The 23,580-nt window shown below is 37.0% G+C and overlaps 1 protein-coding gene and 1 pseudogene across 1 annotated transcript; one reads left to right on the top strand and one right to left on the bottom strand.

Moving 5' to 3' along the window:
• Positions 1–1,450: 1,450 nt before the first annotated feature.
• On the top strand, positions 1,451–5,070 carry LOC107801684 (protein YCF54, chloroplastic). The gene is made up of 3 exons (XM_016625044.2): positions 1,451–1,890; positions 3,667–3,905; positions 4,527–5,070. Exons 1-3 carry the CDS (start codon positions 1,654–1,656, stop codon positions 4,717–4,719), a joined length of 669 nt encoding a protein of 222 aa, XP_016480530.2. The 5' UTR covers positions 1,451–1,653; the 3' UTR covers positions 4,720–5,070.
• A 1,735-nt stretch (positions 5,071–6,805) lies between these two features.
• Positions 6,806–12,889, bottom strand: LOC107801839 (cytochrome P450 714C2-like; annotated as a pseudogene).
• Positions 12,890–23,580: the final 10,691 nt, after the last annotated feature.

The following is a 23,580-nucleotide window of genomic DNA, read 5'->3' as shown; positions in this document are numbered from 1 at the left end:
AATCACCTCCAACAATATCAAAAACACGAATTACACATGGATTCAAGCCTAATAAACTTCGAAATTTCTAAATTCTACAAACGAGGCCGAAACCTATCAAATCACGTCCGATTGACCTCAAATTTTGTACACAAGTCACAAATGACCCCACGAACCTACTGCAACTTCCGGAATCAAAATATGACTCCGATATCAAAAAAGTCAACCCCCGGTCAAACTTTTCAAAAAATTCGACTTTTGCCATTTCAAGCCTAATTCTACTGCCGACCTCCAAATCACAATCCGGACACGCTCCTAAGTCTAGAATCACCCAACGGAGCTAACAGAACCATCAAAAATTCAATCATAGGTCATTTACACATAAGTCAACATCTGGTCAACTATTTCAACTTAAGCTTCCAACATGAAATTCATTCTTCCAAACTAACTCCGAAATACCTTAAAACCAAAATCGACAATTCACCCAAGTCATAATACCTCGTAGGAAGTTATTCAAGATTTCAAATAGTTGAAAGGAGTGTAAATGCTCAAAACGACCGGTCGGGTCGTTACAGGAACATAATAATCAAATAACTTATGTATTAATATTTTAAACTAATTCAAAGTTACAATTAAAAAAATAGTATTATTTTGGTTATATGTAGGTAAAACATTAATATAAAATCTAATTAAATTTATAATAGGGAAGATAATGTATAAGAAATTAGAGGTAGTATTTATATTTATTTAATACTATTAAAAGGATAATAAGAAAGACATTAATTTATTTATTAAGCTAATAAAAAAGTATATGATAGTATAATAATATTAAATAATAAATAATACAATTACCATAAGAAAAGAACAAAAAGAAAAAAGAGTTTGCGTAAAAATGATGTGATGAATAAGACATATTTGCCTTTCAGATAAAAACAAAGTGATAGTAAGAATTTTGTTAAAATAATATGATCTAATGTGCTCAAACAAGACATATCACAACATGACATGTTTAGTATTCTTTAATATTGACAGCGAAACGAAATGCAAGTACTAAAATCAAGGGGTTGAGTTGCTACAAATATAGAAAAAAAATATGTTGTCCGCTACGAGATTTGAACAATAATTTCATATCCTGCTTCATAATTAATATCTAATGTTATATAATTTTATCTGAGAGGTTTATATTTTAAGGTTATTTGCACATGATTCAAATAATCTATATTATAATTTGACATAATTTGTGTCCGCGCATCGCGGATGGTAATACTAGTATAGAGTAACAATACAAATCGTAACATAACACGTGGCTAGTCAGATGATGTAATGATACATACATGCTAAATTTTTGAAAATTAAAAAGCAAAGGAATCAAAAGCGCGCATTTCAATTAGTTGAAGGCTAAAGTATGTTTGAGGGACTAAAAATAAAAATTTCTCCATTATATATACTAACCAAATAAAAAGTATCCCTTGAAGTTGAAAAACAAAATGCAAAGTGATAACCAATTAATTGTAAGCTAATGACTCAATTTAATAAATTATGTAAATTGGAGGGGTTTACTTTGAGAGGGGAAAAAAAATAGGATAAGGGGGGTTAGATAAGGTTGGTGTTTTCCCCCCCTGGCACTTTCCATTACACAGAGCAAATCCTTAACACAGTGATTCTTGGTTAGCAATGTCAGCTTCAACAGCTCTGAATCTTGGTTCATTATGCAGTTCGGTAGTGAATTTGCCGACCCATTATTCTCATAAACCTTCTCTGCTTTTTCATGGTATTCAATCGCAGCAATTCTTGGCATCACCCAATACTGTTCTCAAGGGCTTCAATGGAAGCAGCAGGAGGAGGTGGGAATTGAGTAGAAAGGTGAAGAGGGCAGTTGCTGCTGTTGATTCCTCTGATCCTGCTGAAAAGGTTTTGCTTAGTACCTTTTTTATATTTGCAAGAATTTGACTTTAACTATTTCTTTGATATACCTAGTGTCTGGACCAACTTGCGTGCACCTCATCTAATTTCACATAGTACCTGCTAACTCCCAAGAATTTTAGTTTAACTTTTTCTTTTGATATCCGTATATCCGTGGTGTCTGTGCCAGTTTGCATGCACTTCCGCTAATTCTACCGTGTATCTGCTAACTCCCACTAGCACATGTAACAGGTAACACCAAGGTTTGGACCTCTTGGAAGAAATCACTTAGTGTTTTTGCCTTAGCTGGGATTTGAAGTTGAGACCTCACCCACTTCATTGACCGTAATTTAAGCTTTAACTTTGGAATTGTGGGGAAAATAGGAAATTGGTTGACATGCTCTCTGTTGTTACAAAAATGGTTTCTTTTGAATGCTATTCATGTCCAATATTTCTATGAAAAGTATGGAATGTACAGTCTTTATTTACATGAATGTAGAAGTAAATAATTTTTTTTTTAACCTTGGTGTTGCGACAAGAAGCTGAGCTGGCTAGAAGTAAAGGGATTCAATTGAAGTCCCTTCGTCAAAAAATTATACTATGCAAATAGAGAAAGAAAACGAATTTTTTTGGTTATATAGAAATTGTTGAATCCCCTTGACATAAGGAAAAAAATCTTGTGTAGTAACAAAGGGGGTTAAAAAATTGTTTTAGATCACAAGTGCTTAGACAGTGTAGTATTTTTTGGAAGCCCCTTCTATAAATTCCTGGTTCCACCACTGGTTCGAGCCAGCTTGTATAGTTGAGGCAGTGGATGAGCGTACCTACTGCCTCTGGCTCGAGCTATATAGTTGAAAAAAAAATATTGTAGTTAAAATTAAGTCTGAATCAATTCTTATATAGGAGCAGTAAATGAAGGAAATTTTACATTGACCTTTTTCTTTTGGCCACTTTGTAAAGCTGTCAATTACTCGCTTGTACTGATATTTTTGAGAAGGTAATGTAAATTTATAGATTAATAAGCACCAAGAAGATACTTTGGTATGTACAAATGGCTGCCAAAAGGAAAGATCAAAAAGTATCCTTTCTATACATGTAGGAATTCAATGAATTTTAGGATTATTTTGGCTTCATTTACAATTGCTCGCTTGCACTGATGTTTTTACCCTTTTCATTAGCTCCCCCTTTCTGATTAAAACTGAGCTTTCTTAGTTCGACAATATGGATGATGGTGCCCCGGGGGCGGAGACAGGACTGTAGACAAGGGGATTCAAATGATAAAATGTCACAATGGGGAGTTGAACCGATGACCTAAAACATTTTTGAACCCTCTGTCACTACAAAAGAAACTTCCCTTGTGTTAATGGGATTCAGCAATCAATATATGTACAATTAGAAAAAGAGTTCACCTTTGCACAATGTATATTTCTGGCAAAGCAGATTCAATGGACCCCGCATGAGTCAATGTGGCTCCGCCACTGGGTTCCCTGAAGACACTGTACTGATAAAAAGACGAGTAGTGTTTGTTCTTTTCTAGTCCTGCTCGTAGTTGCTGATGAGTATTTGTGCTGGTAATCTAGCACGGGTTATTCCTGTGAAAAGGAAAAGACAAAAATTTAGATAACTCCCTATTTGACCAAGACTTCTAGCAAAAATATCCTCCATTTTATGTCTACATTTGCCTTTGCATATTTCAGTTATACAATGATAGGTTGAGTTTCCTTAGGCCATTTGCTTTAGTTTTAGAGTCCGGAATTTTAATGCTGGTTTCTGTTGCATATACAGCAAGAGACAGAAAGGAAGAAGTACTATTTTCTTGTTGCAAATGCCAAATTTATGCTGGACGAAGAGGAGCATTTCCAGGAGCAATTGTTTGAGCGTCTTCGCCTTTTTGGAGAGCGTAACAAAGAACAGGATTTCTGGCTTGTAATTGAGCCCAAGTTCTTGGATAAATACCCTAATATTACCAAGAGACTGAAGAGACCCGCTGTAGCTCTTGTTTCAACCAATGGCACATGGATCACGTAAGGGGCGCTCATCTTTAAATAATTGACACACTAATTACTCCATTTTCCTGTCTGTATGAAAAGCAGAGTCTTTAATAAGCAAGTTATATCAAGGGCAAAGGGTAAATATAATTCTCTACTATATAATATTTAAATTTTATCCTCAATTATACTTTGAGATCATTAATATCCTTGTAGTTAGCAAATTGTCTCTTAGTTGCCCTAAGCCCTAACGAAGCTCCAACTTGAAGTATAATGGAGGGTAATTTTATAGTCAAATATAGAATGGCAAATTTGGATCTTTTTCCTAAAACTTCTTGACACGTGGAATCCACGCAATCCATCCTGGAGCTCTATTAAAGTCAAGGGCTTACGAGATAATTTACGAATGGCGAGGATTGAATAACCCCAAAGTATAACAGATAGTAAAATTACGATATTTTGTATAGTCGATGGCTATGGTGCTCGGACTCTCTGAAAATATCGTCAGGTGCATATCGGATCCTTTAAAAGTATTGTATTTTTGGAGGATTTGATACGGGTGCGACATCATTTTGGAAAGTCCGCGCAACATAGGTATAAGGACAAAATTTGCACCTTTTCTATATTTCACCTGATTTGCTTTTTCGGAACTTGCAGGTTCATGAAATTGAGGTTAGATAGAGTTTTACAAGAGAGCTTTGAGGCTGACAGTACAGAAGAAGCTTTGGCATGTACTCCTGTAAATCTTGAGTTTGAAAAGCCAGAAAAATGGACAGCACCATATCCGAAGTATGAATCTGGTTGGTGGGAGCCTTTCTTGCCCCCCGGATCTCAAACATCAAAGGTATGATTGTCAAACGTCATCCACAAATTAAACTCGGCAGTAGTGTTTGTTGGTCTGGCGATGAACAGTTAGTTTGAGAAGTTATGTAAAGAGATGGTGGGGGAAACACGATTGTAGGCTGTAGGTGAAGATGTTTGTAGCTCCTCTGAAGAATTGTACAATAAATGCCTAATTTATGTAGCTTCTGAACCCCGCCTTACGAGATTCAGGAAATAAATGAAGAATATGGAGCATTGTTACTTAGCACGAAAAAGCATTGTGAACATAAATGTAAAAGATCAGTAATGACCAAGCAGTTATCCTTGATTTACATTTATGTCTATATTAATGTATTTCCAGTATTGGGTTTTCCTGATAGTTTTTGATGTGAAGTAAGAATCCTTTTCTTTGGTTCCTCAGTTATTTTTATGGTTTTATATTGTTCTTGTACTGTGCTAGATGTTAAAATCATATAGCTCTGTTTAGGAGAAAAACTGCTTCTGAACTGAGGAGAAAAATTTGAAAAATCTGGAGTCTGTTGATTTTACTTAAGAATTGTTGTTGGTTTTTATCTCTCACCAACCCAGAAAAGTTCCTAAGACAGGGAAACTGGGTTGAATTTGAGTCGATATTTGCGACTTTGTAACTCCAATTTCCTGAAGAAAAATAAGCAATAATATGTAAACTACTGTTGAGTGTACACATTAAGGCAATTACAATGCCACTGTGTTGAGCTCTCCAAGTTCATCTAGTGGAACTCTCAGAATTCCAGTCTGTATTTGATTTTCAACAATAAAAGATTGACTTGGTGAAAGTAGACAATCACACCTGTAATACAACTGACCAACAAAAGAAAGAAAGGAAGGATGGGATGTAGAAATATTAAAGCTTAACCAATCTTATCCTGTTAAGTGTCTTACATTGATTGAGGGAACGAGTTGTTGCCTTCTTATATGGATTTAGACAATCTTCACTTCATGAGCGAGCTTTTGAGGTTGAGTTAGTCTCAATGTCCATTTTCTTTACATGGTATGAGAGTCAAACTCGTACCTATTCTTATTTTACCTAATGTAGATATCCAGTCTTGGTCGTGCGAGGAGAGGGCAGGCGTTAAGTGTCCCACATTGATTGAGGGAATGAGTTTCTTTAGATAATCTTGGCATCACCTCACGGACTTACTTTTAAAGAGTTAATTTACGCATGTAAAACAAAAGAAAATTGAAGTCCGAAGAGCCTATTAAGTGTCCTATATTGGTTGAGGGAATGGGTTATTGTCTTCTTATACGGTATTAGGCAATCCTCACCTCATGAGTGAGTTTTCGCGGTTGAGTTAGTTTCAATGTTCATTGTCTTTACATGGTATGAGAGTCGGACTCATTCCTGTTCTTGGTTTACCTAATGTAGATATCCAATTTTAGGCGTGTGAGGAGAGGAGAGGTGTTACATAATTTTAGCAATCCACACGAGCTAGCTTTTGAGGTTGAGTTAGGCTCGAAGCCTTTTTGTTTTTAAACCGACTCTCCTGCATATTGTACTTTTCTTGGTGAATAACCATTGACAGATACTTGGGACACTTGGATGCTTACCTTCCTTAAAATTCTTAGTCTCCTCTTATTTACAGTTGCAGAGATGATCTCTTCCTCCTAAACAGAGACTCACACTAGTTTATGCTCGATCATATGGGGTATGGCAAAGTGCAAGACTTTGGTAAGCCGGATATCTTCAATGTCTCGCCAATACAGGTATCGAACAACTCTGCACCCGAGACTTGGGCAGATAGAAAGAAATCACCTAATATTTTTTTTCCCTGTTAGGATTTGAACTATGATTTTCACCCATTTAATTAACTGTTAGACCCCACCCTTCGGTATAGAAATGCACCTAGATTTTTCTGTCTCTTATTTTATTTAGCTATATGAGAATCTAAAAATTTACAAATTTCATTATCCTTCATGTCAACATTTTATAAATAGCAGTTTTAGGATTTAAGATCTCAATCAAGATGGAGAGATATACATAGAGAATAAAAAGAAAACGAAGAATATTAAGCAATAGGTTTTTCTTGTTTCAACTGCAGAAAAAGCTGGCAAATAAAAAATTAAACCAAGTCCCCTCTTATTTTACTAGAAACAAGGTTCTACTGTTTCTTCTTGGCCATGCCATGACATTTCTGTATCGCTTAAAGCGTTGTTTCTAACTTCTTGAGTGAAATATCAACTATAAACTAGGTTATACCATTTCTTCTTGACCATGCCATGGCATTTCTGTAGCGATTAACGCGTTGTTTCTAACTTCTTGAGTGAAATATCAACTCCATATTGAGGCTCAATGACAATACCAAGTTTAGGGGAGTGAACATAAGTTGGTGAAAGCCTAAATGTGAAGTTAGACACAATAAGGGAGATCAATATTTTGAGCTCAGCCAAAGCCAAAGGTAGTCCAGCACAAACTCTAGGACCAACTCCAAAAGGCATAAAAACATGTGGAACTTTGCAAGAATTTGATATTCCATTTGCAAATCTCTCTGGATTAAATTCATAGCTATCTTGTCCCCAAATTTCTGGATCAGTGTGTAATGCCATTACCATTGTCCAAACATTCATACCCTTTGGAATTTTCACATTTCCAAATTCGATATCCTTAAATGCCTCCCTAGCTAGTATTGGCACAGTTGAGTAAAGGCGTAATGATTCATTAATCACCATAGTCAACTGCAAATCAAAATAAACATTACTGTTAAAACTTGAAGAATTAACCTAAATAGCCGCTCACCCAACAACTTAAACTAAAAATAGCCGACAAATGTATATCATATGTATACTATGTATATAGTCGTCTATAATTAGAGTATAATTTATGTATATTGACTACGAAAAGTAAATAGTGAATCTGACTAGCTATTTCTATAAAGATCCCTTACAACTTTATCCTCTTTCTGAGCTCTATCACTCTTTATGAATAGTGGTGGTAACCATAGTCAAATATACTTTATCCTTACTAGAAGACGAGTACATGCAAGGACCGTAAGGTTATTCTAGGAGAAGCGATGACCACCCAGCACAGGTTTGTACTCTTAGATATAAAGCTTTAGAGTAGAATGAGAAAGGAGATAACTTGAAAACCACTCCATATTAGGCGATGGGTGTTAAAGGGTGCTAACCAATCAACATTTCAAGAAAAGGGTCAGAAGAAAGGAGCTTGAGACTGAGAGGGAGACGTAGACATCCTGTGGAAGAAAATATCAGGTTGCATTAAAGAAGTTGCAAAGGAAGTGCTAGGGGTGTCTAAAAGTCTAGGACCTCGGCCACAAGAATTTTGATGGTGGAATGAGGAGGTATAAAGAGTTATTAAAGCTAAAAGAGAATACTATAGAAAGTTGTTAAAAGCAAAAGATGGAGAAGCCTTTGAAGAATATAAGAGAGTTAAGAAAGAAGCTAAGAAGGTGATTACTAAAGCTTGAGGGAAAACTCTAGATGGATTGTACCAAAACCTAGAAACAAAAGTAGGGAAAAAAGAATTTTTTAAACTAGCACGACTAATAGAGAAGAAAGGCAACAAGTATTGACCGGAGATAAAAAGATCAAGGAGAGATGGAAAGAATATTTTGATCAATTGTTCAACTCAAACCAAGAGGATATCATTTTAGACATTCAGGCATCTATGTATGATAGAAACTTTAGCTATACCCGTAGAATTAGGCCGATAGAAGTAAAAGATGCTATGAAAAATATGAAGGTTAAAAAGGCTTGTGGTCCATATAGTGTCCCTATATAAGTTTAGAAGTGTCTTGCAAAGGTTGGAGTAGAATAGCTCACCAAGCTATTTAATGCGATACTAAGAAGTGATAGGATGCCCGAAAACCGGAGGAAGAGTACCTTGATTCTAATCTTTGAGAACAAAGGAGATATTCAAAGTTGTGGGAACTATCATGGCATTAAACTCTTGTCATACAATTAAACTCTGGAAAAGAGCAATAGACCGTAAACTTAGGAATACGACAAGAGTGATAAATAATCAGTTTGCGTTTATATCCGGTAGATCCACAATAGAGGCTATATTCTTGCTAAAAAAATTAATAAAAAATTATTGCGAAAGGAAGAAAGATCTACACATGGTGTTTATTGACCTATAAGAAGTATATGATAGAGTACCTGGGAAGGTCCTTTTGGTGGGTGATAGAAAAGAAAGATATTTATCGTGAAGAACATGTATAAAGGAATTGTCACTAGCGTGAAAATAATAGTAGGAGATATAAAGGAATTTTCCATAATAGTGGATCTACACCGGGGTTATTCAATGAGCCCCTACTTATTAATTTACTGTAGTTATAATTAAGCTAACCATCAAAGTACAAGATGAGGTCTATGGTGTATGCTATATTATACTAATTGATAAAACTAACGAGAGTTTCAACCAAAAGCTTGAGCAATGGAGAAGAGTAAGACTGAATACAGCATGAGAAGAGTGAAGTTGAGGTGAGACTAGATGGAATTGTGGTGCCAAAATACAAATAATTTAGATATTTAGGCTCATTATTTTAAGAGATTGGAATGATAGACAAAGATGTTACTCAAAGAATTAAAACTGGACAGTTGAAATAGAGAAGTACTACCAGGGTATTATGTGATAAAAGGATACCGACCAAGGTGAAAGATAAGTTCTAGAGAACAACTATAATATCAGCTACATTATGTGGTAGTGGATATGCGGCTAAAATTCAACATATCCACAAAATGAGTGTTGCAGATTTCTATGTGATAATATATATATATATATATATATATATATATATATATATATATATATAAAAGCAAATCTTTCAATTTAAAGACTAAAAAGTCGAGTCTCAAAAATCTATGTATATATAAGCAAATCTTTACAGTTATAAGCTGATTTCTTATAATAAAACAAAAGTTAAAAGGAATTGAAAGATAAAAACAAAAAAGGAACAAAAGCAAAATAGCTTTAAAAGAAATATATCTCTTTGCAGATTTCTTGAACTTCAGAACGTACTTTTTCTTGCCAATTGGGATATGCAGCTAATAACATAAGACACCAAGTTGCAGAAACAGCAGTTGTTTCAAATCCAGCCAAATAAATGTTCTTGCAATTATCAACAATGAACTGATCAATTTCATCTGAATTTAAATTGCTATTTTCTGCTCCTTCGAGAATTGTTTGTAACAAGTCCTTCTCATATCCAGTTTTCTTCCTTTCTTTGACCAACTTCAAGATTAATGTGCGAGTTTCCTTTTCTAATGCCCACATTTCCCTATTGCTTTTTGTTGGTAAATACCTATGAGTTTCAAGAACGTATTAAGAAGAATTCAAGTTTTATGAACGGTGTAAAAAATATCTATACAGTCAAGAGGTAATGCAGATATACAATAAGCGTCAAGTCAAAAACTAGTAAACTAGTAAAAATGGCATCTAACTAGTTATCAAAACTTAAATAATGTTGATATATAGTATAAAAATATTTATATTTTACTCATTGTATATAATTAAGGGAGTGTTTGTTATGATGGACGTTATTTTCAAATATTTTCTGAAATATGACTTATGTTTTGGAAAATGCATTTCGGTCTTTGGTTGGAGAGTGCAAAATATTTTTCCAAGAAAATAACATTTATTGAATGATTTACTAATAATAATAGCAACATACTTTAATACTCCCTCTGTCTCAAATTATCTGTCGTGATTTCTAAAAATATTATCTCAAATTATTTATCATTTTAGAAGTTCAAGACACAATTAATTATTTTTTTCTTATTTTGCCCTTGGAAGTAATTGATTTTGATGATGGATATGACACATAAGAGATTATATCATAAGATATAAATAAGGATAAAATAGTCAAAAATTCCTCTTTAGTTAATGTTTCTTAAGGGCCGTGTAAAATAGAAACACGAGAGATAATTTGAGATGGAGGAAGCAGTGTTTTGATGAAACTTTTTAGTATTAAATATTGATATAATGTCTAATTGTCATTTAAAGCCGTGATAAAGAATTGAGATAATTCTGAAGGAAAATAATTTTTTTTCTTCTAAAAGTGAGGTCATTTTTCGCCTTTTGGTGAAAAATATTTTCTACAACCAAACACCAAAAAGTAATAAAAAATTTATGTTAAAATAGAGGTACCTCATGCCAGGAATTCCAGAAAAGAGAAATCTTTTGGTACAAACTTCTTCAAGAGCACGAAGCCTCACAAAAATCTCTTCTCCTTCTAAATAATTACTTCCAAAACATGCCTTTGATATCACATCTCCAGAAAAACTTCTTAAGTACGGATCAATTTTGATGTCAATAATGTCTTTTTCAGCTTCAATTCTCTTTTCCCATAATTTCACGAGGGATAATGCAGATTCTTGAATTAAGTTTGTCATTCCCTGCAGCAGATTTTTGAGTAATTGTAGTAAACAACGAGTTCAATATCTGTGCATAATTTTTTTTATATAATCAAGTTAAATTAATTGTTATAGCAATGTTGCAGGATACAACAGGTTAAAATATTGTAATAGTGTACAAAAACATTACGTCTTAAGTTAAATTGTAAAGGAAATTATCCATAATCAATAGAATTGGTAACCTGAAATTTAAGATAAGTACATAACCTTCTATAGTTTATGCAAAGCTCATTCACACGACTAGTGGTTATAAGATAAATCCTAACAACTCTACATATCAAGTTTGATTATGGTAATTTGTACGTAGAGTAACAATCTGTTATAATCGATTAAATTGCATTGATAATTATAATTTCACTCATAAGAAAGATGGTTCCCCATACAACCAGGGGAGAACTAGAGTATTAGCTACGAGTTTAGATTAATCCAGTAACTTTTGCTTAGTCTCAATAATATTTAATTATGAACCTAATAACTAAGACGAGTTGCTAGGTTCAGTGACAAATTTTAGAACACATAAATATGGAACTCCACCCCCAACCAAACAACACAAAAAAAAAATGAAGAAGCATTAACCTACATAGCTGCTCACCTAACAACTTAAATTTAAAATAGGCGATGTATATATAATATATGTATAATAATGTATAACCAAATTATAATTTATGTATACCTGTTAAATATAATAATCAATGAATCCGGTCACACCCCAACCAAACAACAACAAAAAAGAGGAAAAAAGTGGACATATTGTACCTTAACCTTGTCCATATAAAATTCAGGTGCAATGACTTTCCTTTGATATGCCCAATGATTTCCATTTGCTGTGATAATGCCAGTACCAAGTAAAGAACCACGCTCTTTCACTTGATAAGTTGGTTTTCCCCAATCTAGTGATGTGCACATTGTTGTCTCTTTGATCAAGTCCACTTGTGTCACATTTAATATTTGTGTATTTCCCAGAGAAAACATGAATATTTTTCCTGCACACACTCCACAAATTAGAAGAAAAAAATAATAAGAATGCCACAAATTTAAACTAGCAACCTAAATCAATATTTTTGCCATCTTTCTCGGTTAGTGGCGGAGCCAGAAATTTTGTAAAGGTTGTTCAGAATTTAATATATATTTATAAAAAGTAATTTTTAACTTATATATAATTTATATAATTTTCTGTATACTCAGTATAATTTTTCGATGAAGGTGTTCAATTAAAAATTTCTCTTATGTCACGGGGGCTCGACAATTTATATATATAGACAAAGGGATGCAATTGAACTCCATTCAAACCATAAAGCTCTGCCTTATCAGTATTGAGTTTTTACACCAATTCATACTAATTTATCATGATTAAGTGCTAAATTAAGGTAAGATGTTAATTATATTTTGGTGATTACCATATTTGTGAATACATGTGTCATGTGTTTACTGAATTGGTATAAACACGACGCTTTGAGTAGACCGGAAAAAAAAAAGGATGGTGGTTGATGCATACCATATTTTTTCTGCCATTCCTCAATGAAAGGCAAGACAGAATTGATACAATTATGGTTAGCAGGAACTTGACCACATATATATGGCTTCTTTTTGGCATTTTTTCTGTACTTCATAATCTGCAAAGTATTCCCAAAAAGAATGGTGGGTGAAGGGCCATTTATGCCTTGTTTTCTCATAATAGACCTAAGTTTTTCTGGTTTTGTCACTAGTGCATTGTATGCATACAACACTAGTCCCAAAAACCAAACCAAAAGCAAAGAGGCAACAATTTTCATGACTTGATAAATTTCCATTCTTAGAGTTTTTTCACCTATCTCTTTTCTCTTATTTCAATTGAGATGTTTGTCTAGGATTTTATAGCGTTAGAGATCACCAAATGTGGGAAATCTCAATGCTAGATTATTGGAATAAAGTTAGTTAGAGGGATATGTATTTTTTTAAAATATTTTTGTATGAGTTAAAAATAATTTGGATAAATAATTATTCCACGCGTTGAATAGGTGCAATGGCAGATCCAATCATGAGTTTGCGAGTCCGGTAGAATGTAATACTTTGAGGTTGAACTCATGTATATAAGTAAAAAGTAAGTATAGATAAAATTAGATATATATTTTCGAATTCTGTCACGACCCGAAATTTTCATCTTTGGGACCGTGATGGCACCTAACATTTCACTTGCTAGGCAAGCCAACGTTAGAATAATTTATTCCATTTTTAATAATTCATTTTAATTAAATAATAAAGAAACCAACAAACAAAATAATATTTGAAATTAAATATGCAAACCAAAAATAATACGATGTCCAAATACCATCCCAGATCTGGAGTCACAAGTGCACGAGCTTCTAGAATAATACAAATAAGGGTCTGAATAAAATAAAGTTATTTGAAAGAAAGCACACAACCGAGATAAAGTAGAAGGGGACTTCAGAGCTGCGAACGCTGTGCAGATATACCTCAAGTCTCTTCTGATAGCTGAATCCGAGCAAATCTACAGTACGACGCTGGGACCAACTCTGATATCTGCACGAGAAGTGCTGAGTATAGTATGAGTACAACCGACCATATGTACTATGTAAGTGCCGAGCCTACCCTCAACGAAGTAGTGACGAGGCTAAGGCAGGTCGCTTACATTAATATGTACACAATAATAATAATAATAATAATAATAACAGGAACAGTAGTAAGATCAGTAAATAATATCTAAGACCGGTAAGTCATATCAATAATTGAAGTCAGTTCAGCAGTCATAAACCTTCAATTAATTTTCGTTACGGCGTGCAACCCGCTCCAACAATATAAACTTAGAATAAAATCCGTTGCGGAGTGCAACTCGATCCAACAATATATTCTTTCAATTAAATTCCGTTGCGGCGTGCAACCCACTCCAATAATATAAACTTTTAATAATTCCGTTGCGGCGTGCAACGAGCTCCAACAATATACACTTTAAAATAAATCCATTGTGGCGTGCAACCCGTTCCAATAATATAATTTAACAATTCTTAAATGTAAAAATATATCAATAAATATCACATTAAATAAGAAATTATTAGTCAACAAGGCATACAATGATTATGATTTATTTAGGAAACAAGTAATGACAGGTAGCAATTAATTGTGGAAATCAGAGAGAAAATAGATAATTTAATATTTAATATGCTAAATGTCAAGTAGCAATTAAGGCACATAAGTCAAATAAGCATGTAGTAATTATAACATCAATTAAAGACATAATATCAGACACGGAATATGAGAGAAATAATTAATTCATGATTTAAAATAATTTATGATTTTCAGGTAAATAGGCAAACAATCAGTTTGACGACATATAGGCACTCGTCACCTCGCCCATACATCATTACACATGAAATTCACTTAATAAATAATTCAAGGGTTCTATTCCTTCAAATCAAGGTTAACCACGACACTTACCTTATTTTGCAATTTGAAGTGATCACTCGACCACAACTTTTTCTTTCGAATTATCCTCCAAACCAATCAAACCTAGCAAATTATTTACCAACAATTCAATTTGAGCTTTAGAAATTATCCACAATTCGAAAGAAACTTAATTTAAGTCATTTTCGAAAAAGTCAACAAAAGTCAACATGGGGTCCACTTTTCGAAACCCGACGAAAAATCAGGGAACCAGGACACCCGTTCCGATACGAGTTCAACAATACATAAATTATCGAATTCCGACATCGGATTGCCTTTCAATCTTTATTTTACACTTTTGGAAGATTTTATAAAAATCTGATTTTTCTTCAATAGATTCATGGATTTATGATGTTAATGAGTATCGAATCATGAAATTTAATCAATATAGGATAAGGAACACTTACCCAGCTCGAACTTGTGAAAATCCCTCTAAAAATTGCCCAAACCGAGCTCTAAATCGCGGATAATGGAAAATGGGACGAAATCCTATTTCCAGAACTTAAGTTCTGCTGCCTAGGGATTTCTTCTTCACGAACGCGAGGGCAGTCTCGTGAACGCGATGCTTTTACAAGCTTGGCCTTTGCGAACACGATCTACTCTTCGCGAATGCAAAGCCTTATCGCTTGGTGACCGACAATGGCCTTGCCCTTCTACGCGAACGCGAACACTCCCACGCGTTCGCGATGAACATTGTTCATTACCCTTCGTGAACGCGGTCCCTTCTTTGCGAACGTGAAGAGTAAATTTCGCCTGCCTCCAGTTCCTCTTCGCGAACGCGAGACCCCTCTTGCGAATGCGATGAAGAAAACCAGATACTGCACCAGAAAATTTCCAGCAAGGTTCCAAATTCAAAATTCATTCCGTTAATCATCCGAAACTCATCCGAAGCCCCCGTGACCTCAACCAAATACACCAACAAGTCCTAAAACATCACACGAACTTAGTCGAAACCTCAAATCACATCAAACAATGCTAAAACCACGAATCATACCCCAATTCAAGCTTAAGGAACTTAAGAATTTTTAACTTCTACATTCGATGCCGAAACCTATCAAATCAAGTCCGATTGACCTAAACTTTTGCACACAAGTCATAAATAATATAAAAAACCTATTCAAATTTTCAGAATAGGATTCCGACCCCGATATCAAAAAGTCAACTCCCCGGTCAAACTTCCAAACTTAAATTTCTATTTTAGCCATTTCAGGCCTAATTTAACTACGGACTTCCAAATAATTTTTCGGATACGCTCCTAAGTCCAAAATTACCATACGGAGCTATTAAAATCATCAGAACACTGATCCGTATTCGTTTGCTAAAAATGTTGACCGAAGTCAACTTAAGTGAGTTTTAAAGCACTATTTTACATTTTTCACATTAAAACTTTTTGAAAAAATTTATGGACTACGCACGCAAGTCGATGAATGTCGAAAGGTGCTATTCGAGGTCTCAAAACACAGAAATAAATATTAAATTCAAAGATGACCTTTCGGGCCATCATATTTTCCACCTCTAAAATAAACGTTCGTCCTCGAACGGAATTAGAAAATTACCTGAGCTGGTGAAAAGGTGTGGATATCTACTGTGCATGTCCGACTCGGACTCCCTGGTAGCTACCTCAATCGACTGACCTTTCCATTGTACCCGAACTGAAGGATAACTCCTAAACCTCAATTGTCAGACCTGCCGGGCTAGAATAGCTACCGGCTCCTCCTCATAAGTCAAATCTTTGTGCAATTGGACTGAGCTGAAATCTAATACATAGGACGGATCACGATGGTATTTCTGAAGCATAGAAACATGGAACACCGGATGAGCAGCTGATAAACTAGATGGTAGTGTAAGCCTGTAGGCTACTTCACCCACCCTTTCAAGAATTTCAAAGGGTCCGATATACCTAGAGCTCAACTTGCCCTTCTTTCCGAACCTTATTACACCTTCATAGGTGAAACTCGGAGCAATACTCTCTCTCCTGTCATGAATGCAACGTCATGAACTTTACGGTCGACATAACTCTTTTGCCTAGACTGAGCTGTGCGAAGTCGATCCTGGATAACCTTAATCTTATCCAAGGCATCCTGTACTAAATCGGTACCCAACAACCGAGCCTCTCCCGGTTCAAACCAGCCAACTGGCGAACGATATCGCCTCCCGTATAATACTTCATATGGAGCCATCTGAATGCTCAACTGGTAGTTGTTGTTATAGGCAAACTCTGCAAGTGGCAAAAACCGATCCCAAGAACCTCCAAAGTCTATAACACAAGCGCGAAGCATATCTTCAAATATTTGAATAGTGCACTCTGACTGTCCGTCTGTCTGAGGATGAAATGTTGTACTTAACTCAACCTGCCTACCTAACTCATGTTGTACAGCCCTCCAGAAGTGCGAGGTGAACTGCGTACCTCGATCAGAAATGATAGACACGAGTACACCGTGAAGGCGGACAGTCTCGCGGATGTAAATCTCAGCTAACCGCTCTGAAAAATAGGTAACTGCTACTGGAATGAAATGTGCTAACTTGGTCAACCTGTCCACAATGACCCATACTGCATTGAACTTCCTCTGAGTCCATGGGAGTCCAACAACAAAATCCTTAGTGATACGCTCCCACTTCCATTATGGAGTTTCTAACTTCTGAAGTAAACCACCAGGTCTTTGATGCTCGTACTTGACTTGCTGATAATTCTGACACCGAGATATATATGCAACTATATCCTTTTTCATTCTCCTCCACCAATAATGTTGTCTCAAATCTTGATACATTTTGGTGGTACTCGGATGAATAGAATACCGGGAACTGTGGGCCTCTTTAAGAATTAATTCATGAAGCCCATCCATATTAGGAACACATATACGACCCTGCATCCGCAAAACTCCATCATCTCCCACAACAACCTGCTTGGCACCACAGTGCCACACCGTGTCCTTAAGGAAAAGAAAATTGGGATCATCATATTGTCGCTCTCTGATGCGTTCATACAAGGAAGACCAAGCGACTGTGCAAGCTAGAATCTGACTAGACTCAGAAACATCTAACCTCACAAATTGATTGGCCAAAGTCTGAACATCTGCAGCTAACGGCCTTTTACCAACCGGAATATACGCAAGGCTGCCCATACTCACAGCCTTTCTACTCAAAGCATCTGCCACCACATTGGCCTTTCCGGGGTGATACAAAATGGTGATATCGTAGTCTTTCAACAGCTCCAACCATCTTCTCTGCCTGAAATTGAGATCTTTTTGTTTGAACAGATATTGTAGACTACGATGATCAGTGAATACCTCACACAAGACACCGTAAAGGTACTGCCTCAAAATCTTTAACGCATGAACAATGGTTGCTAATTCTAAGTCATGAACAAGGTAATTCTTCTCATGAATTTTCAACTACCGCGACGCGTATGCAATCACGGTGCCATCTTGCATTAATTCTGCACCAAGATCAATGCAAGATGCATCACAATACATCGTATAAGATTCTGAACCTGTGGGCAATACCAACACTGGCGTCGTAGTCAAAGCCGTCTTGAGCTTCTGAAAGCTCAAGTCACACTCATCTGACCATCTGAATGAGGCACCCTTTTGGGTCAATTTGGTCATTGGAGATGCTATGGATGAAAACCCCTCCACGAACTGACGATAATAACCTGCCAAACCCAGGAAACTCCAGATCTCTGTAGCTGAAGTAGGTCTAGGCCAATTCTGAACTGCCTCAATCTTCTTATGATCCACTTTTATGCCTTCTACCAATACAATGCCCTAAAAAGGCAACTGAGTCTAACCAAAATTCACATTTCAAAAATTTGGCATATAACTGATTATTCTTCAAAGTCTGAAGTACAATCCGAAGATGCTGCTCATGCTTCTCTCGACTACTGGAGTAAATCAAGATATCATCAATGAATACGACTACAAAAGAATCCAAATAGAGTTTAAACACTCGATTCATCAAATCCATAAATGTTGCTGGGGCATTTGTCAGCCCAAATGACATCACTTGGAATTCGTAATGCCCATACCATGTCCGAAAAGTTGTCTTAGGGACATCGGATGCCCTAATCTTCAATTGATGGTAACTAGATCTTAAATCCATCTTTGAAAACACCTTGGCACCCTGAAGCTGATCGAATAAGTCATCAAACTTTGGCAATGAATACTTGTTCTTGATAGTAGTCTTGTTCAACTGCCGATAATCTATACACATCCGCATTGAAGCATCTTTCTTCTTTACAAATAACACTAGTGCACCCCAGGGCGAGATGCTAGGTCTAATGAATCCCTGGTCAAGCAAGTCTTGTAATTTCTCCTTCAATTCCTTTAGCTCCGGCGGGGCCATACGGTATGGTAGAATAGAAATGGGTTGGGTGCCCGGAGCCAAATCAATACAGAAGTCAATATCTCTGTCGGGTGGCATCCCACAAATCTGCAGGAAATACATCAGGAAACTCACGGACAACTGGAACTGAATCCATAGAAGTAATATCCGCACTAGGATCGCGAATATAAGACAAATAAGCTAGACACCCCTTCTCGACCATACGCCGAGCTTTCACGTAAGAGATAACCTTGCTGGTGGAATGGCCAAGGGTCTCTTTCCACTCTATTCGAGGTAACCTAGGCATGGCTAAGGTCACCGTCTTGGCGTGACAATCCAATATAGCATGATAAGGTGACAGCCAATCCATTCCCAAGATAACATCAAAATCTACCATATCAAGAAGTAGAAGATCCACGCTAGTCTCAAGACTCCCAATAGTAACCACACATGAACGATAGACATGATCTACCATAACAAAATCTTCCACTGGTGTGGACACACACACAGAAGCACTCAGAGAATCACGAGACACAACCAAATATAAAGCAAAGTAGGAGGACACATATGAATAAGTAGATCCTGGATCTAATAGAACTGAAGCATATCTATGGCAAACTGGAATAATACCTATGATTACGACATCTGATGACTCGACCTCAGGCCTAGTTGAAAAAGCATAAAATCGGGGCTGGGCCCTACCACTCGGAGCTGTATCTCTGGGACATGTCACGACCCAAAAGTCACACCTGTCGTGATGGAGCCTATCCCGATACTAGGTCAAGCCGACAACATCAATAACCCACAATTTCTTTCAAATATTGGAAACATAATAATTAATTTAAGGGGAAAAATCCCACCAATACTGAATATAATTTACTCTCAAAATCCGGTGTCACTGAGTACATGAGCATCTATACATTACAAGTCTGGAAACCACGATCTATAATAGTCTAAGACAAAATACAGTAAACAAGGAGATAGAGAAGGAGAGACAAGGTCTATGAAACATGACAGCTACCTCTAAATCTCCGGAATCACCTGGATCTACACACAAAGTGCATGGTGTAGTATGAGTACAACCAACTCAGTAAGTAACAATAATAAATAAGAACTGAAAGTAGTAACGAGCTTCTCAGCTAAGTCCAATTACAGTACTTTCCAACATAAAAGGGTAGGTATGCTTTCAAGTTCAACATTTAAAACTCCACAGTAATTTCATATCAACTTCGACTGAAATAGAAGATAATGTCTTTTAGAAATTTTTCCAAAACAGTGATATATGATAGCTGAAATGCAGCAATAATGAAATCAACGCATCCTCTCAGGGAAACAGTCACTCAGTCCTCCCATTCATTCCAACCTCACAGTCACTCATTCCTCACAATCACTTAGCACTCGGCACTCTAACTCGCACTCGCACTTAGTAAGTACCTGCACTCACTGGGTGTGTGTACAGGCTCCGGAGGGGCTCCTTTAGTCCAAGCGCTATATCAAGCCAATCATGGCATAAATAAAAAAAACATGCTGTGGCGTGCAGCCCGATCCCATAAATATCCTCACAATTAGGCCCTCGGCCTCACTCAGTCATCAACCTCTCTAGTCTCTCGGACTCTCAGAAATCATGATAAGCAGCCCAACAACAATGATATGATGCATCAATAAATAGCAACATAGACTGAGATATGATATGAAATGAATGAACATGGCTGAGTGTGAAATTACAATTTGACCATATAATTCAACCACAGAAATGACCCCAGTGGGTACCAACAATAACAACATATGCCTAAGCATGATTTTTAATACGAGTCTCAGCTTAATTTTCTCTAACACGTAGAGAATATACGGATATCAACAGATTATTCAACTATACAGTTCCATGGAATTTGACCAAGTCACAATTCCTACGGTGCACGCCCACACACCCGTCACCTAGCATGTGCGTCGCCTCAAAACCAATCACATAACACATAATTAGGGGTTTCATACCCTCATGACCAAATTTAGAACTGTTACTTACCTCAAACCATGTAATTCTTTATTTCTCTATGCCCTTGCCACGAGAATTGGTCTCTGAAAGCCTCGTATCTAGCCACAATTAATTCGATTCAGTCAATACCAATTATTATAATTAATTCTATAAGAAAATACTAATTTTCCAATAAAATCCGAAATTTAACTCAAAAATCGTATGTGGCCCCACGTCTCGGAACCCAACAAAAGTTATAAAATATGAATGGCCATCCAACCACGAGTCCAACCATACAAATTTTACCAGATTCCGACATCAACTCGACCCTCAAATCTTCAATTAAAATCTTTGAAGATTTCTATCATTTTCAACCCAATCTTTACCCATTTGAACTCAATAATCTTGCTACAAACCTTACCGGTACAAGCATGTATAAATAATACTCTTAATCCCTCATCTTTTACTCCAAACTCGAAATTGAAGAATTGGGGAAAGAAATTATTTCCTCTTTGAAGCCTTAGCAAGATCTTTGTGAAATATTTAAGCCTTGAACAAGAATTGATGAACAATTGACTAAGTCTTCACTTTCTCTCTCTAAGATGCTCTCACCTCTCTCTAAAATATCAGATGAAACCCTTCAAAATGACACCCAATAGTATTTTATAAGAATGGGGTCGGGTTTATAAAATCAGAAAAATAAAGCCCCGAAACATATTCTACGGTCGCATATGCGATCGCAGAATTGATATGCGGTCCGCATATCGGCCCCAAAAATTGGTGCCCAAAACTAGGGGTCGCCTTCCTGGGTCTGGGGTAGTTATGCGGCCCGGAGACCTGTTATGCGATCGCAAAATACACCGCAGACCTATTGTGCGGTCGCATAATGCACCGCATAACTTCCCTCCAGAAATTCCAAGTTGATTATCCAATAGATTCTGCGGTCTGCGAAACGATTATGCGGTCGCATAATTGACCGCACAGTAGTCCTCAAACTTGGCTCATTTCTGCTTCACTCTGCGGCCATTATACGGTCCGCAGAGTGATTATGCATCCTCATAGTGGGCTGCAGAAATATATTTTCCTGCCCGAAATTTTCTTTTACTCGCCAACGTATTGTTCAACCCAAAAATTCCGAGCCGCGGCGAGCTTGACAGTAGAGGGAATCAATGATTCGAGACGTTCTGCCTCAAGATGAATCTGAAGTGTTGATGGTCAGCGATCATTTTTTCAACTATTTTAGCGAACAACCACCACGTTCAACCCCCTAAATAGAAAGAGGGCCCTTCTACAACCTTTGTACTAATTGATCTATCTCGGCACCACAAAACCTTAATTTCCTTAGCAAAACTTTCTCTGGGGTCGATACACATAAGTCAAATCATTCCAAAGCCTCACCGGACCCGAACCAATTACCCCGGCAAGCCGAATAACAACCGTAAGGCATAATTTGAGCAGTAAATAGAATAACGGGGTTGTAATACTCGAAGTGACCGACCGGGTCATTACAGGACGACCCGTAACTGGCTAGCCTCCACCTCTAACAACCTAACCTCCACCTCTATTTGTCTGACCCCTGCCCCTAGCTGGCCGGGCGGGCGGTGGAGTAAGCGGTGCTGGTATGATGGCACAAGAATCCTGCTGAGATCTGTTGCTCGACAACCTAGGGAAATACCTTCTGATGTAACCAATGTTCCCACACTCATAACACCCATTCTGTTGTTGTGACTGCTGAAGCTGAAGCTGACCCGAACGGGATGAATATCCGCTGTAGTGACTTTGGAGCGGTGGTGCAATGATAGGAGTTGAATGTGTACTAAATTCTGGCTACCCAAAGTAAGGCATAATAGGACCGTGACTCCCTGAAGCACCGTGAGTTGCCTGAAGTGTTGAATAAAATGGCCTGGGAGGATGACCCTTACCATAAGTACCCCCTGCCTTCATATGAGGTGCCTATGAAATTACTGGAATGATGGGGCCTCTTATCTTACACTCGCCCTCTCTCCTGAGCACGAACTAACTCGATCTGCCTAGAAATAACCATGGCTGTCTGGAAGGAAATATCACTCCCTATCTCCTTGGCCATCTGAAGCCTGATAGTATAGGTGAGTCCATCAATGAATCTCCTCACTCTCTCCTTTTCGGTAGGAAGCAAGATGATGACATGACGTGCTAAGTCAACAAATTGGGTCTCATACTTGGTAATAGTCATACTACCCTACTGGAGACGCTTAAACTGCCTACGGTATTCCTCCCACAGTGTAATAGGAATGAACTTCTCCAGAATTAGTTGTGAGAATTGCTCCTAGGTAAGTACATGCGAATCAGATCGTCTAGTAAATGCATAATCTCTCCACCACCTCTTGGCGAAATCAGTCATCTGAAATACAGCAAAATCGACCCCTTTCAACTATTCCCATGTTTTGCAACACCTCATGGTAGCGGTCAAGATAATCATATGGGTCCTCAGTAGGTGTACCACTGAAGTGAACTGGAAAGAGCTTAGTAAACTTGTCCAATCTCAATAACTCCTCAGAAGACATGGCGGGCCTATCACCGGCCTGTGCCGCAATAACTAGCTGAACTATCCCAACTGGTAGGACTGCTGGAGCCTGATACTGGGAGCCATCTGCTCCGAAGCGGGAGTAGTGGGAGTTTGTGTTCCTCCCCCAGCCTGTGAGATGGCTGGTGCAACTAGAAATGTACCATTCTGGGCCATACCCTCCATTAGGCTCACCAAACGGACTAGAG

This window comes from Nicotiana tabacum, chromosome 17 (assembly GCF_000715075.1).
Source record: "Nicotiana tabacum cultivar K326 chromosome 17, ASM71507v2, whole genome shotgun sequence".
In the NCBI taxonomy this organism is placed as follows: Eukaryota; Viridiplantae; Streptophyta; class Magnoliopsida; order Solanales; family Solanaceae; genus Nicotiana; species Nicotiana tabacum.
The sequence above is the reverse complement of the archived record's forward strand: the minus strand, read 5'-3'. Positions and strand labels throughout refer to the sequence as shown.